This window comes from Olea europaea, unplaced genomic scaffold, assembly GCF_002742605.1.
Source record: "Olea europaea var. sylvestris unplaced genomic scaffold, O_europaea_v1 scaffold1815, whole genome shotgun sequence".
In the NCBI taxonomy this organism is placed as follows: Eukaryota; Viridiplantae; Streptophyta; class Magnoliopsida; order Lamiales; family Oleaceae; genus Olea; species Olea europaea.
The window spans coordinates 73,868-88,546 of record NW_019235904.1 but is presented as its reverse complement, the minus strand read 5'-3'; the positions used below and the strand labels follow the sequence as shown (position 1 = coordinate 88,546).

At 36.3% G+C, this 14,679-nt stretch overlaps 2 protein-coding genes and 1 pseudogene across 2 annotated transcripts; 2 read left to right on the top strand and 1 right to left on the bottom strand.

Moving 5' to 3' along the window:
• The first annotated feature begins 1 nt into the window (after position 1).
• Positions 2-2,387, top strand: LOC111378428. The gene is made up of 3 exons (XM_023001623.1): positions 2-841; positions 890-1,103; positions 1,258-2,387. The coding sequence occupies exons 1-3, from the start codon at positions 2-4 to the stop codon at positions 2,385-2,387; spliced, it is 2,184 nt and encodes a 727-aa protein (XP_022857391.1).
• A 4,712-nt stretch (positions 2,388-7,099) lies between these two features.
• On the bottom strand, positions 7,100-10,203 carry LOC111378427 (trimethylguanosine synthase-like). The gene is made up of 6 exons (XM_023001622.1): positions 10,152-10,203; positions 9,790-10,054; positions 8,869-9,004; positions 8,031-8,122; positions 7,479-7,602; positions 7,100-7,388 (listed from the first exon to the last, which is right to left on the bottom strand). Exons 1-6 carry the CDS (start codon positions 10,201-10,203, stop codon positions 7,317-7,319), a joined length of 741 nt encoding a protein of 246 aa, XP_022857390.1. The 3' UTR covers positions 7,100-7,316.
• Positions 10,204-10,767: 564 nt separating this feature from the next.
• On the top strand, positions 10,768-12,385 carry LOC111378426 (annotated as a pseudogene).
• Positions 12,386-14,679: the final 2,294 nt, after the last annotated feature.

Below are 14,679 nucleotides of genomic sequence, written 5' to 3'. Positions count from 1 at the left end.
AATGTGGAGGACGACTTTGGTTGGCTCCTTTGTGGGCAAGAAATTAGCTTTTCCCGTTGTGAATTCTATTGCGCATAAATTGTGGGGCAAATTTGGTCTTCAGGAGGTTTTATCCTCAGATGCTGGGTTCTATTTTTTCAAGTTTGATTCACTCCGTCAAGCTCTTTTAGTTCTTGAAGGAGCGCCTTGGCATATGGCTAACAGGCCACTTATTCTGAAGCGTTGGGAACCTAATATGACTCTGGCTAAGGAGAATCTACGTTGCATTCCTGTTTGGGTGAAGCTTTATAATATTCCCTTTGAGTACTGGACAACGAAGGGATTGAGTCATGTAGCTAGTGCTGTGGGGCGTCCTTTACGGGCAGATGTGATCACTCTTACATGTAAACGTCTCAGCTATGCACGTGTTTGTGTTGAGATTAATGCATTGGATGAGTTAGTGGAGGAATTCGATTTCCGTTGTGCGAATGGGGATTGGATAACTATTCGTGCTGAGTTTGAATGGGTTCCAATTAAATGTTCGAAGTGTGGGGTATTTGGCCACAATTGCTCTTCTCAAACCATGCCTAGTGAGAGTAAGGGTAAGCTTGCCAAGATTTGGGTTGCTAAAGATAAGGCTGGACAAAGTGGTGTAGCTAATGAGAAACCACCTATTGAGGATGAATGGACCCATGTCTCACATAAAAGTGGTGTAGCTAATGAGAAACCACCTATTGAGGATGAATGGACCCATGTCTCACATAAGAGAAAGTCGATAGCTAGTGTTGATAATGGGGTTGCTGTACCTATTTCTAAGGAGGTCCAGGGAGAGGTTGATCTGGTGGTTGCCAATGTGGCTCATGTAGATGTTGATAAATCATCTTCACCTAGTGCTCCTAATTTGCATTAGGAGGTGTCATTTGTGCCTATTGAGACTTCTCAAATTGGGGAAGAAGGTGAAGTTTCTCCAGATCCTCTTGCCACTCTAGATGAAGATGATAGTGATACTTCCGTTCCTCAGTCTAACACGTTAGCTATGAAAGCTAGAGATTCACTTCAGAAAAAGAAGAATGGGTCAAGAGGCAAACATAAGAAAGGCAAAAAGCATCACTCCCCTAGGGGAGGTAGATGGCGCTAGTCATTTTGAGGTTGTGATTCTTTCCTTGACTTTAATTATGTTATTTGGATGTTGGAATGTCAGAGGGTTAAACGACCCCGTCAAACAATCTGAAGTAAAGAACTTTATTGCTTCCAATAGACTTTCTTTATGTGGTTTAGTGGAAACTAAAGTTAAGGAGAAGAATCAAAATAAGGTGGGGAATGCCATCTTCAACTCTTGGAGTGTCCTTTCGAATTATAATTGTTCTCCGATTGGTAGAATTTGGGTTTGTTGGAATCCAATTGATGTAGATGTCTTGTTGGTAGGTTGCTCTGCTCAAGCTATCCATGTTCGTGTAAATGCATGTAATGGTAAATGGAGTTGTGTGGTGTCAGTGGTATATGGGGATAATATCCCAGTTAAGCGTGTTGATCTATGGGATGATTTCATAGCTAGGTATGGAGGTTTTGCACACTTGCCATGGGTGGTCATGGGGGACTTCAATTCTGTTGTCTCCCCTTCAGAAGTGGCAGGTGGTTCTTCTTCTTGGCCTGCATGGCAAGATGATCTTGGGAATTGCATGACAACAGTGGGGTTGGCCGATTTAAAGTTTGATGGTTGTTTATATACATGGTCTAATAAGCAGGTATCTGATCCTACTCTCAAGAAACTAGATCGTGTATTGGTGAATTCGAAGTGGGAGGAGGAATTTTCGGGATCGTCAGCTACATTTCTAACTGCTGGTGTGTCGGATCATTTGCCTATGGTTGTGAAGGTTGCAGAGTTACCACGTAGGAAGATTCCATTCCGCTTCTTTGATTATTGGATGGATCATTCGGATTTCTTTCCTTTGGTGGCTCAGGTTTGGGGTGAATCAGTAGTGGGTACCCCTATGTTTTGTCTGTGTTCGAAGTTGAAGAAGCTAAAGCTTGCCTTGAAAGACTTTAATAAGGAGCATTTTTCAGAACTTCCTACGAGAGTTACTCAAGCTCGAATTGATATAGAGCATGTTCAGTGTTTGATTCAGCAATCTCCTTTGGATTCGTCTCTACATAGGGAGGAGGCTCGATTACAAAAGAAACTTTATGAGTTGAGCAGGGCCGAAGAAGGTTTTTTGAGACAAAAAGCTCGTGTTAAGTGGCTGAATTTAGGCGACCAGAACACTGCGTTCTTCTTCAAGGCTATGAAAAGTCATTATGGCAAGAGTAAGGTGGTTTCTATTTGTAAAGACGATGGTACTAGAGTGGAGGAGCTGCATGCGGTCAGTGAAGTCATTGTTGCGTTTTATCAAAACCTCCTTGGTCAGTAGCGTAGTGGTGAGAGTCTAGATATGGACTTGCTTCGAAAAGCTCTTCCAAAGAGCATCTCAGCAGAGCACAATGAAAATCTTGATAGAGATGTGTCATTTGAGGAAATTAAAGAGGTCTTGTTCTCGTTGAAAGACAACAAAGCTCCAGGACCAGATGGTTTAAATGCAGGTTTCTTCAAGAGGACTTGGAGTATTGTGGGAAATGATGTTCTATGTGCCATCAAGTCCTTCTTTGACTCGGGGCAACTATTGAAGCAGGTTAATGCTACAACCATCGCATTGGTTCCTAAGGTTCCAAATCCTTCTCAGGTAAAGGATTTTAGGCCTATCTCTTGTTGTAATACTATTTATAAATGTATTGCTAAGCTGATTGCCAATAGAGTTAAAATGGTGCTCCCAGACATTGTTGGAGCTCAACAAACTGCTTTTGTTAAAGGTAGGCATATTAGTGACAATATCCTTCTTTCCCAAGAGTTGTTGAGGAATTATCACCGCAGGGAAGGATTACCTAGGTGTGCTCTTAAAGTTGATCTCATGAAAGCATATGATTCTGTTCGTTGGGATTTCCTCTTTGCAGTTTTGATGGTGCTTGATTTTCCCGAGAGAGTTGTTAGGTGGATTTCTGAGTGTGTCACTACCACTCGATTTTCGATTTCCATTAATGAAGAGCTGTATGGATTCTTTGCTGGTGGGCGAGGTCTGCGACAAGGAGATCCTTTGTTGCCTTACTTGTTTCTCTTGGCTATGGAGGTCTTTTCAGGGTTAATGGGGTTGATGGTTGCTGAACAGGACTTCAAATACCACTGGAGATGTGAGAAGGAGAAGATCACTCACTTATGTTTTGCTGATGATCTTATGGTCTTTTGTAGAGCTGAGGTTGGTTCTCTCTCGCTCATTGGGGAATGCCTTAATCGATTCAAAGCTCTTTCTAGACTTATTCCTAATCTAGACAAGAGCAATTTATTTGCCAGTGGTGTTTCTACATATCTTAAGGATCAGTTGCGCTTGATGTGTGGGGGGTATAAGGAGGGTGTGATACTGGTACGTTATCTTGGTGTTCCGCTTATCTCTACCAAATTGAGGTCTTTGGATTTTAAGATGCTGATGGATCGTATTATAGCTAGGGCTAAGAGTTGGACCTTTCGAGCGCTCTCCTATGCAGGGAGGTTACAACTTATTAAGTCAGTGTTATTTTCTATTCAGGTCTACTGGTCCTCTGTATTTCTTTTACCTAAGGCTGTGATCAAGCAAGTGGAAAATTCATTGCGGGCCTTCTTGTGGAAGGGTAGTGACCTTGGTACCGGTGGGGCTAAAGTGGCTTGGGCAAAAATCTGTATGCCTAAGGAGGAGGGTGGTTTAGGTCTGCGGGGCTTGGAGATTTGGAATAAGGCTGCCATGTTAAAGCATCTTTGGTCCTTTTGTACGGATTCTGCCTCCTATCTTTGGGTTTCGTGGACAAGTTGTTATTTACTTAGAGGACGGAGCATTTTGGAATTGAAATGTCCTGGGGATTGCTCTTGGAATTGGAGGAAAATTCTTGGACTCCGGGATATAGGGAGGGACAAAATGAAATTCAAAATTGGGAATGGTAGAAGTGCCTCACTTTGGTATGATAATTGGCATCCTCTTGGCCCTTTAGAAAAGATTCTTGGAGAGAGGTTCATTCGTGAATCCAGATTGAGTAGACTTGCTAAGGTGGCTGATATTGTTGAGGGTGATACTTGGAGATGGTCATCAGTTCGCTCCCTAGCTTTGTCTGATTTGATGCGAGCTACGCTTGATACTTTTCGACCAAATAGAGAGGATGTATTGCAATGGGAGGATGATGTACATGGAGTCTTCTCTGTTCGGAGTGCTTGGGAGTCTCTTCGACTGCGCTGCCCTAGGGTGACTTGGTATCACATTGTATGGTTCCCTAAATGTATTCCAAGACATGCATTTATCCTTTGGTTAGCAATTCAAGGTGGCATCTATACACAAACAAATCTTCTTAGCTTTGGTTTGATTCAATCTATGCGTTGTGTGCTATGTGGATGTTCAGTGGAGGATTTGGATCATCTTTTCTTTGCATGCCCATTTTCTGAGCATGTTTGGAATGCTCTGCATGTGAAATGTAACTTGCCATGGGTTCAACGGAGTTGGCTTGATTCTCTCTCTTGGATGGAACAATTTCGTGGGAGGTCATTGTCCTCTATCGTTATTCGGTTAATGTTTGCGGCTTCGATTTATGCTATTTGGCGTGAACGTAATGCTAGGACCCATGGGGAGGCTCCTAAAAATGAGTCTATTATTATTCAAGATATTGTTTTTACTATTTGTGCACGAGTGAACTTGTACAGTAGCTTGGTTCCATCTAATGAAAATAGATGGCTCTAACGCTCTTGAGGATTTTCTACAGATTTTTTTGTCCTCGTGATTAGGATATGAGCACTTTCTAGAATTTTGCTATTGTTGCTAGGAAGACATTAATTCCTAGCATTGTTTTCTGGGGTATGCCCCTGTGATTTGTACTTATTTTTATACTTTGGATATAATACACTTACTTTATCCAAAAAAAAACTAAATCAAATTTATCGATCTTCCATATAAGAATCATCGTGTCTATGTTGAATAAACATACCATTGCTGATGTAATGATAGAAGCCACTATGGCATTCATGGCGTATTTGAACAACGAGGTGATCACTTTTAGAGTTAGTATTACAACACAAGACATGACGATGTTGGACATTGCTCACAAAGATTGAATTAAAAGTTTATCAAACAAAAGTTATATTACTTCATCTTAATGAACGACTATACTATCATTTTCTTCGTGATCTGATTACTCACAACCTGGATATCAGAATGAGTGATATAGACGAAGAAAGTTGAAATGATGACTGAAATCAATGGAGCAATTGCTGGAATTCAGAACAATTTCCCGTCTTTTTGCCATGCTCATGACATAAAGTAACAAAGAAGTGACTCCTATTAAAGGTTTGGGATTGGGGGTAGTACAAATAAAAGTTTTGGTATAATTTGAAAAAAAAAAATAAAAATAAAGATGGGGATCGCACTTGAAATTATTCATTTTTAATTTTGACAATTTTTATTGTTTTTAATTTTTATACATGAGGATTTTCCGCACCTCAAGTTTCATATAGGGATGTTTTCCACCAATTTCAAAAGGTGAGGTATTGCACAATGGTCTACGATTATTGTGCCAATAAGCACTTACTTAAAAGATATGAAACTATAAAAGGTCAAAGCCACCTAATATATTGCTCCCATTGGACCATTTGTATCTATATGCATCAAGATCCCGGTTCATGAATTTCTCAAACCATCCAGATTAGAGGTAAATTAAGAGTTAAATGGTGAAAATAAATTCTTTAAAAGTAAATTATAATACTTTGAAACTTTATATTTAGATTTAGAAATACATAATATATCCCCTCTAAATCAAAATTTTAGCTCCAATCCCTGCATTAGCGTGCAGGTTCTTTTTCATGATTGAGTAGTTTTGTGAAGGAGAAATGGAAGAATGATGGGACTTGGAATGACGTTAAATTACTTCCGTGGAAATCGATGTCGATAGAAGCGCATGGAGAGTAAGGAAGAACTCATAATCAAACTGAATTCAAATTGCAAATTGTACTGCCAAAGTTGTTGTACTCTAATTGGCCTAGCCATTTAAGAAATTTCGGTTTTGCAACGACAACAAGAGAAAAATAGTTAGGCTATTTGGGGGAAAAAAAAGAAATCTAATAATTGTGGACAATTGTTTTATTTTGTTTCTTGGAAAGAGGACCCTCATAGATTATATAGACGTTCAAAATTTATTTAACCAATCCTTAATTTGATGTCGTAATAAACATCGACGAAGGGGCTAAATGTTTTCATTAATTGAGATGGAAATAAGAGAAAAAATATTGTTCAAATATAATAGGCATTTTGGTAACTTCACTTAAACCTCATCCGGCCAAGGTTGGGAGTGGATTAAAAACCGAGTTAAGGAATTGATATTAGTCCTTCCGTCTCATAAAGATAGACTTGCATTCTTTTTCTCAAATTATAAGTCACTTTTCTTGTTGAGAGTATATTTGATTTCTTAATTTTTTTAATATGTTTATATTTAATGTACTTTGTTATCAACAAAGATAAACTACTTTTATTTAAATCATTATTCAATATAGGGATATATGAGAAAAATGTACAAAATATATTGTTCCAATTATATATATCCGTGTGAAAACGAAAGCAATTCTATCCTGACTAAATATATTTAAACCACACCTTTTAATAACTAGATTACACTTTAATTACATTCAAGGTTTTATACGTTATCATATATGTCTCAATTTTTTTCATCATATTCGTACTCTCAAATTAACATAAATTATTCTAATTATGATTTCTCTCCAAAATTTTCTTTAATATAGAGAGAAAAAGACTTCTTTGCCCATTTTATTTTTAAATAAGCAAAATAAATAATACAAAAATGCGATTAATTTTTATTCCTCATTTTAATGCACGTTAATAATAAGAACAAAAATTTATCAAAATGTTAAAAATAAGATTGTGATGAAGAAAAAGATTAAAGACTATAGGCGTGATAATGAATAAAGATTAATAACCTTCAATGTAATAAAAATGTGGCGTAAATATAATCACCCTTCTATCTTTGTGGAACAAAAGGAGTATAAAATATAATTTTGATGTAACGTATACAAGCATTATTTTTGCCATTCCACGAGAAATTAATGTACAAAATCAAATGTTTCACTATCACTGATCCGAATTGCAAACTGATAACAAAGAAATAGTCAGTCCGCTGATTTATATTACATTTTCAAAATAATTCGAACTGATGTTTACATGGTGCAGCGAGAATGGCAGCACATTATTAAAAAAAGGCTTCATTTTGAGAGTATGAGATTTGCTGAGCTATGGGAATATATTGTCGCCAAAATAGATGGTTATGCCCTTTGAATTGCCCCTCACAAAATTTTCTTCAATCTGCAAATAGAATCTCAGTTTTATTTGTATATAGATTCATAAAAAAATTTTTTGATATCAAAACAGGATACGTATAGAAATAAGATATACCTTAACATCTAAAGGTGGAGACGACAAACATGAAAGTCCAGTTGCTTGGACTAAATCCACATTTCGGGGCAAGTACATAATAATTTTAGGTGTTATTGCTCGAGCAATTTGAAATAGGGAATGCCTGCAAACATAGTAAACTCGGGTTTCTTTTCACTGCCAATTTATAAGCACACAACACTGAAAAATTGCTAGGAAAAGTAACATGGACTATATCATCAAATACTTGAGGAGAATAATCCAGTATCTTTAGTTTCATATAGATCCCGATGATATAATTCCAAATCGTTGTATAGTTGTAATCGGTTCCTGATCAAGTCCCTCGACTTACAGCTTAATTAGAATAGTCTGATTTCTGAAAATAACAGAATACATAAAACTAACCAAGTACAGAGGCAATTTGCCACAGAAACAAATGAAAATCAGCACCTTAATCTACTGCTACATCACATATTGCATATGCATAAACTTGGATCACAAAAGATAAAGGAAGATCCTTTAAACCCAATTTCTTTTATTGCAAGAAACCTTAAACAAAACTGCATCACATACCCATCTTTCGGCTTCAGCAAGTCAAGAGTGAAACTTTCTTTTGCTTTATATGATGGACCTCCCCAAGGTGGTGAAAGGAACACCACATCCCCCTAAAAAAATGAGAGGAACTTTGAATTTAGGAAAATATAATGTCACGCTTGCAATATTAGCGAGACAGTCAACAATTTTAAATTTTGTAGGCTAACGAGTCATTTCCTTAGATTTATAATTACATTTGTGCCTAATATTATATTTATTAACCACTGCCATCTCCCTATGTGATTATCAAACTCCAAAATCCATGCTTAAAACCTGAAAGTTAGAATCGTATGCCCAAATATGAAGCTGCAACATGCTCACAAGATGATAACAATACAACAACTATTTTATTTGGCAGTCAATGTACCATTATAATTTCCAAGCAGTGTGGTTGGAAAATCCATTTGAGAACCGACTTATCATTCTTCACTTCTGAGTTTTGAGAAAGCAAGATATCTTGTCAGTTGTCAGGCATTCTACAATTTTATCCGCTGTAGAGAGGCATTAAAGCATGCCCAAAAAAGAGTATTTCTACATAGAAAGGATAAAAAGAAAACAAGCGTATCTTTCCGGATCTCCCTATAATAACCATTTCATTCTAGTTGAGATGAACCAGGCATAAACATAAGGCCAGGTATTCTATCCGACTCTCAATAAGATTTGAGGAACAAATTAATTACAATGTCATACTCCAAAAAACTTGGGCCGTATAACACTGCCTAAATAAGTAGCACAACATGGTCCATCCTTTGCATAAATGTAGTTTCTACCAAATTTAAAATTTTGATATCTTAAGAGATATAATAGGGACAAATACCTTCAAAAAGGGAGCGACCTGGAAAAAGTCTCCTACAATGAAATCAATGTGATGTTCAACACCATAAATCTTTGCATTATTATATGCCATTGCAACCTTTTTTGGGTCAATGTCGATTGCAATGACACGTTGACACCTAAATGTAGCAATGTAAGTGTCATTAAACTTCCATTTCTAGTCACTGAAGATTCTATTGATGCATGGGAAACAAAGAAGAAAAAGTTTCAAAATTCATGTTCATATAATATTAAACATATTCATATGGCTACAACGAAAATACAAGATGAATAAACTTTTTAAATGACTCGTACCACATATCGATGGCATGTTGGAAAATAATAAAATTAATGAAGAAAAAGAAGCTAAAATCTTGTACATTGCTTGGCTATCGAAGTGTACGAAAAATGTAATAATAGTGTAAACCCTATGAAAATGGAAGTTCATTCTTCCAATAGTCTCAAGCAAGGCATAATGGATTAATCAACCAGGCAATACTAGAGTCATTGAACTCATCCGGACTGAACTAAAAGCTGAATCCAACTACCATCCAATGAAACCTGACCTTACTAAATGATTAAATTGGCATAAAAAAATTGGTTCATTATCATTCCCACAGCCTATTCACAACCTCCATTCCCATTGTTATTGGATACAAGGTTTAGCACATAACTTCCGCTGTAAAATTTCCACCAAGTAAAATGAATATTTCTTCCCAATTTTGACCTCACTTAAACACAGGAAAACTGTAAAAGTTAGGATATGATCAAAAGAAAGGCCATAAATTATTTACATTTTATCCTTTAATTTTACTAAAGAGCTTCTGAAATATTGTATTTACAGTAAGCTTCAATTCAAATATTATAATAAAATTAAGTTTCTATTATCAGCACGCCAAATTCATAATTAGAGTGTTAAACTTACATTTGTGCAAACTGAATGGCGTTGCCACCGACGCCAGCAAAGGCGTCGATGACCACTCCGGCACCGGCACACCAACTTGCCTGCTGGGCAGCTATTTCCTCTGGAGTGACAGAAAACCAACTTTCTTCATCCATATCGATACCCTCGTCATATCTTGAAAAAAGATCGTACCTTTGAAACCAGTACTTTTTTACAAGTGGAGTAACATTTTCTTTTTCTTTCTTCTTTTGTGCGAGTTGGGCTCTCGTTCTTGTCTTGCTTTTAACTGTTATAGATCAGAAAACAAGAGAAGGAATAAAAATAAATTAAAGGGTCAAGAAATCAGTGATGAACTTTGGTACCTCATCATTTAAAAACCTTGCCTTTTTTCTTTGTAGGTGCCTGTGAGGATGAAGGATCTTTGGTAGGAGACATTTGTAGAATTGTATGTATTTGAAGTTTTTAAAACAATGGCACTGATTCTGGGAAATGAACAGGTGAAAGGGAGGAGATGAATTAAAGGAAAAAGACACTTTATAAAAATGCTTGATGCTTCCCCAGTTATAATAAATTAGGATAAACCTGTTCAGCCAGCCCTCCAATAGGGGGCATCAAAGGCTCGACGCTTCCCCAGTTATAATTTATTGAGAAATGCTACACTTACAGGGTCTGTTTTACAGATCCTGTCAGATCTCTCAAATGTGCGGGCTCGACGTAATTTTTTTTTTTTTTTATATGTGGGACCGACCACTACAGTGAGGGGTCGGTAGCAATTTCCTAATTTATTAGGATAAACCATTTCAGCCGGCCCTCCAATAAATTGGCGCCCTATTTTTTGCCCTGGATTTAAGCCTGACTCCCCAGCAGAATTCAATTTATTAAGCGGACAACCCAATTTGATCACCCTGCCATCATTAGTACCCTCACCAGTGACCACCCCTATATTACACTCATAAATAAGAATAAACCCGCATTAAAAATGCCTTCAAATTTCTCACCTTTTCTAGACTTTCACTTTCTCCAAAACTACACTCCAGTCTCCCTCTCTACAATGGCATTGTTCTTCAAATTCCCAATCTTCTGCATTTTCATGCTCTGTTCCTGTGCCACTTTCTTCACCCCAGCTTCCTCCGCGGCGTCTGCTCCCGCTGTGGATTGCTCCAGTTTTGTGCTCAACATGGCGGACTGCCTGTCTTTTGAAACCGCCAGAAGCACCACAAAGAAGCTTGAAGGAACTTGTTGTTCTGGCCTTAAAACTGTGCTCAAAACAGACCCCCCAATGTCTCTGTGAAGGCTTTAAAAACAGTGCACAATTTGGTGTCACTCTCAACGTTACTAAAGCCTTGGCTCTGCCCTCTGAATGCCATGTCTCTGCGCCTTCAGTGACTGTGGCTGTGAGTTCCCGTTTTCTCCTGCTATTCTCTCTCTCTCACACATTTTTTTTCCTGTTTCTGTGCAAATTCGACACCGTATTTTATTTTCCATTTTCATTTTAAAATAATTTCTGCAAATTTTCAATTTTCAATTTTTATTTTATTTATTATTTATTTATTTTTTTGGGTACCCTGATCATTAATTTATACATACATTCTTCAGATTTTAATCATCTCTATTATCACGGGTTTTCTTCATTTTGTTCTTTAATACCGTGAGCATTGGCTCTATCGCTGGTGCTGCTTCAGGTACACACAGATCTCACTAATTCTTCATATTTGTATCTAATTTAATCTGATCTTATTTTAGAAATTATCACACAGTGACAATGTAATATCTCTAGCAATGAACCGAATTATAATTCTGGTTTTATTGTTTTCTTTGGGTTCAATTGTAATTGTCGAAGAAGGGATTAAGAGCATCTCAAAGTACTCTTTATTTTTAAAAGAGCATATTCTATAATTCATAGAGCATCAATAAATTTGAGAGTAAAAATCTAATAAGCTTTTTATATTTAGCACTTAATTTTATTATTCCTTAAAAAAAAAGTGTGTATATATATTTTTTTTTCTTTTTTTTTTTTCATATCTTATATTTTTGCTAGTTTCCTTCCAAATTATTATATTATTTTCTCACCTTGAAATTCGTAATACTAGTTTGGGAGGAAAAAAACAAGGCTTGCGAAATTAAGCTATTATTTGTGCAAGCGGCTAATTATTTCCATTACATACTAATATTTGGTTAAGATTGCTGAATGGTGGCCTGACGTTTTGCCAAGCATAATTCTTAAGAGTATTTCAAAACTTATTTTTCTAGAAAAGTAACTTCTATGCTTAGCCAAACATGCTCCTAGTAAGATAGAGTTTACAAATTTCTTATTGCAGCTCTTTCTCCATTGCCATTGCCTCCTAGCTCAGTCGCTGGTGCTCCAAGTGCCAGTATTGCTGCTAATGAAACTGCTCCTACACCGGCTCTCAAAGCTCTGGTTCTTGTGGACTCACCAGCTCCATGGGAATGCTTTTCCTCACCATGGTAATAGCTGCATCACTTGCTATCTTCTGATCATTTGATCCTCGATTTACAGATGGAAATGGATCACAAGAGGGATTCTTATTATGTTTGTTTTGCATTAACTATTCTGGTATTCTATATTATTACTCGGCCTTTCGGATTTGAGACGTGAATAAATAGGATTATTGATGTTTATTAATTATTCTATAATCGAACAAATTCCTAACTTGAATATTTGATCAACATATACTTGTATTAATCGACAAGAGAAATCACAACAAAAAGAACCATATAATAAGTGAATTAACAAGAAAATAAAAGGTATTATACATGTCAAAGAAGTTTCTCGACATAAAAGCCAACTCCACACTCTTCTCCATGAGTTTGATATTTCAACATCTTCAATCAAGATTTCTTAGATATCCACATACTGTCATCCTTGGAATGAAAATTCACACGTTTTCGGGTTAGGTCGACTAGAAATGATCTCAAGGTTCCATCTTGGAAGCCAAAGCCGTAATGGAGTCCGCAAAATCCGATGCATGAAGTTTGTCAAGTACTACTTGCCCTGGATTTGATAGAACGAGCTGTGCAAGAATGCACATGAAAATGAAGTAAAGTTTATTGTGACGCACTCTCAGAAATGGCATAATTGATTCGTTGGAATTGACACGATACCATGTCTTGAACACATCCATCTAAGATGTAAGAAGCAATGAGTAGTGCTCATATCCACGTACTTGTGTCTCTCTCTTTTGTAGACTCTTATATAAATCTTCCAGGGTATGAACGCCATTGGTATCTATATCAGTAACATTTGCAAAAAAACAAGTTAGTAGTGTAAATTTAGGTTCATTTTGTAGTAATCGGGAAAAATATAGAATTCTAGAAATCCTTACGAGACATTTATGTTGGAATGCGAAAGAGGAATTATCCAGAAATTAAATAACTTTTTTAATTCAATAAACAAGATCGTTTAGATGTTCACGTATATATTGTATAAAAAATGAAGTATTTGAATTTTTACATAAATCCGATGAACAATTCTTGAATAAATTCTAAATCACGAACTTTTAGGTTTTTGGATTACGAACTTCCAACCTTTTAATTTCAAGAACCTGATGTTTCAAACCTCCAACTCTTCTATGATATTCTCCAAATTCAAGACTACATTAGTGGGTGGGCACCTTCTTTTAATTAAATCAAAAAACCAATTTTTGAACCGGACAATTGAGAAAAATCAAGAAAAATAATTTTTTTCTCTCTAAGATTTGAATTGACACACCCCGCCCCGTGTAACACCACTAGATCCGGACGTGGCTTGCGCCGATGATAGATACCAACTAAAAGTCGAACCCACCATCAATGCTACTACAAATACAATATATCACTTTTTATACATCATTTTTCTAACAAAATTTCGGCATTATCTCCCCTGTAAACAAGACTAACCAACCTGTGATCAATTTTACGCAAATCCCAAAATATAACACAGCACGATAAAGATAAGCCAAAATCTCAACATTTACCAAGAAATAAAATGAAATATACATATAGATATAAAATACATAGTGAACCCCATAACTATCCACTAGTGATGCAAAATCATATCAACACATGAACATGCGTCCCAAAATACTGACTACATGTTCTATGAAGTGAGTCATACTAACAAACTCTATCGTGTGATTCTGACTCCAAAATCAAGGCTCAACTCCAAAAGATGCCCAGATTCTCAACTGCTGCTTGGTAAGGAAAAACATGGAAAAATATATGAGTTGATAGCTCAGTGAGTGGAGAAGTTCAAAATAAATATAATTTTTCATTTATATATTTTTATTAAAAATCAAATTCATATCATTTGATAATTCACAAGCTACCATCATGTAATTATAGACAAAAAGTGAAATATTCACATAATGTCATAAAATATCATCTTAAAATCATAATATAAACATCAGTTGATAACCATACTATAATCTCATCACATCAAACGTGCTGAAAAATCCACTAAAAATGTACCATCTGACTGAAATATATAATCCGCCCTTCGGGCTAAGAACTTTCGCCACAGGCCCTTGGCTTCTCCGTGAACGAAAATTGGTCTCAAAAACCTCTCATAATTAATTCTAGAATACGGCCAAGGCCCCTCGGTGAACTAAATGTACACGGTCGAGAACCCTTAATCCTTGGTTCAAAACCTCTCAGTGTAGTATAGAACACGGTCAAGGCCCCTCAGTGAACTAGAAGAAATATATAATCACGGCTACTTTTTTGATCGATCTCCAAATCATATCTCATATTCCAATTCACAATGTAATGTATACAATCTTTGAAATCCTATATGTATCATAATAAAAGAAATTTTCATAATAATCATGTAATTCGAACACATAATTGCACATACTTTAACAATAAACTTAATTTATAAATACTTTAAAAATATTTATATTTTTCCACTCACAG

What these genes read in the sequence shown, in the direction of transcription:
- LOC111378428 (XM_023001623.1), top strand. Translation starts at nt 2, where the DNA reads ATGTGGAGGACGACTTTGGTTGGCTCCTTTGTGGGCAAGAAATTAGCT. An exon ending in TGGTTGCCAATGTGGCTCAT is followed by an intron (nt 842 to 889) that starts GTAGATGTTGAT and finishes AATTTGCATTAG; the next exon opens with GAGGTGTCATTTGTGCCTAT. An exon ending in GCATCACTCCCCTAGGGGAG is followed by an intron (nt 1,104 to 1,257) that starts GTAGATGGCGCT and finishes TATGTGGTTTAG; the next exon opens with TGGAAACTAAAGTTAAGGAG.
- LOC111378427 (XM_023001622.1), bottom strand. Translation starts at nt 10,203, where the DNA reads ATGTCTCCTACCAAAGATCCTTCATCCTCACAGGCACCTACAAAGAAA. An exon ending in GGCACCTACAAAGAAAAAAG is followed by an intron (nt 10,055 to 10,151) that starts GCAAGGTTTTTA and finishes GATCTATAACAG; the next exon opens with TTAAAAGCAAGACAAGAACG. An exon ending in CTCCACCTTTAGATGTTAAG is followed by an intron (nt 7,389 to 7,478) that starts GTATATCTTATT and finishes TTCTATTTGCAG; the next exon opens with ATTGAAGAAAATTTTGTGAG.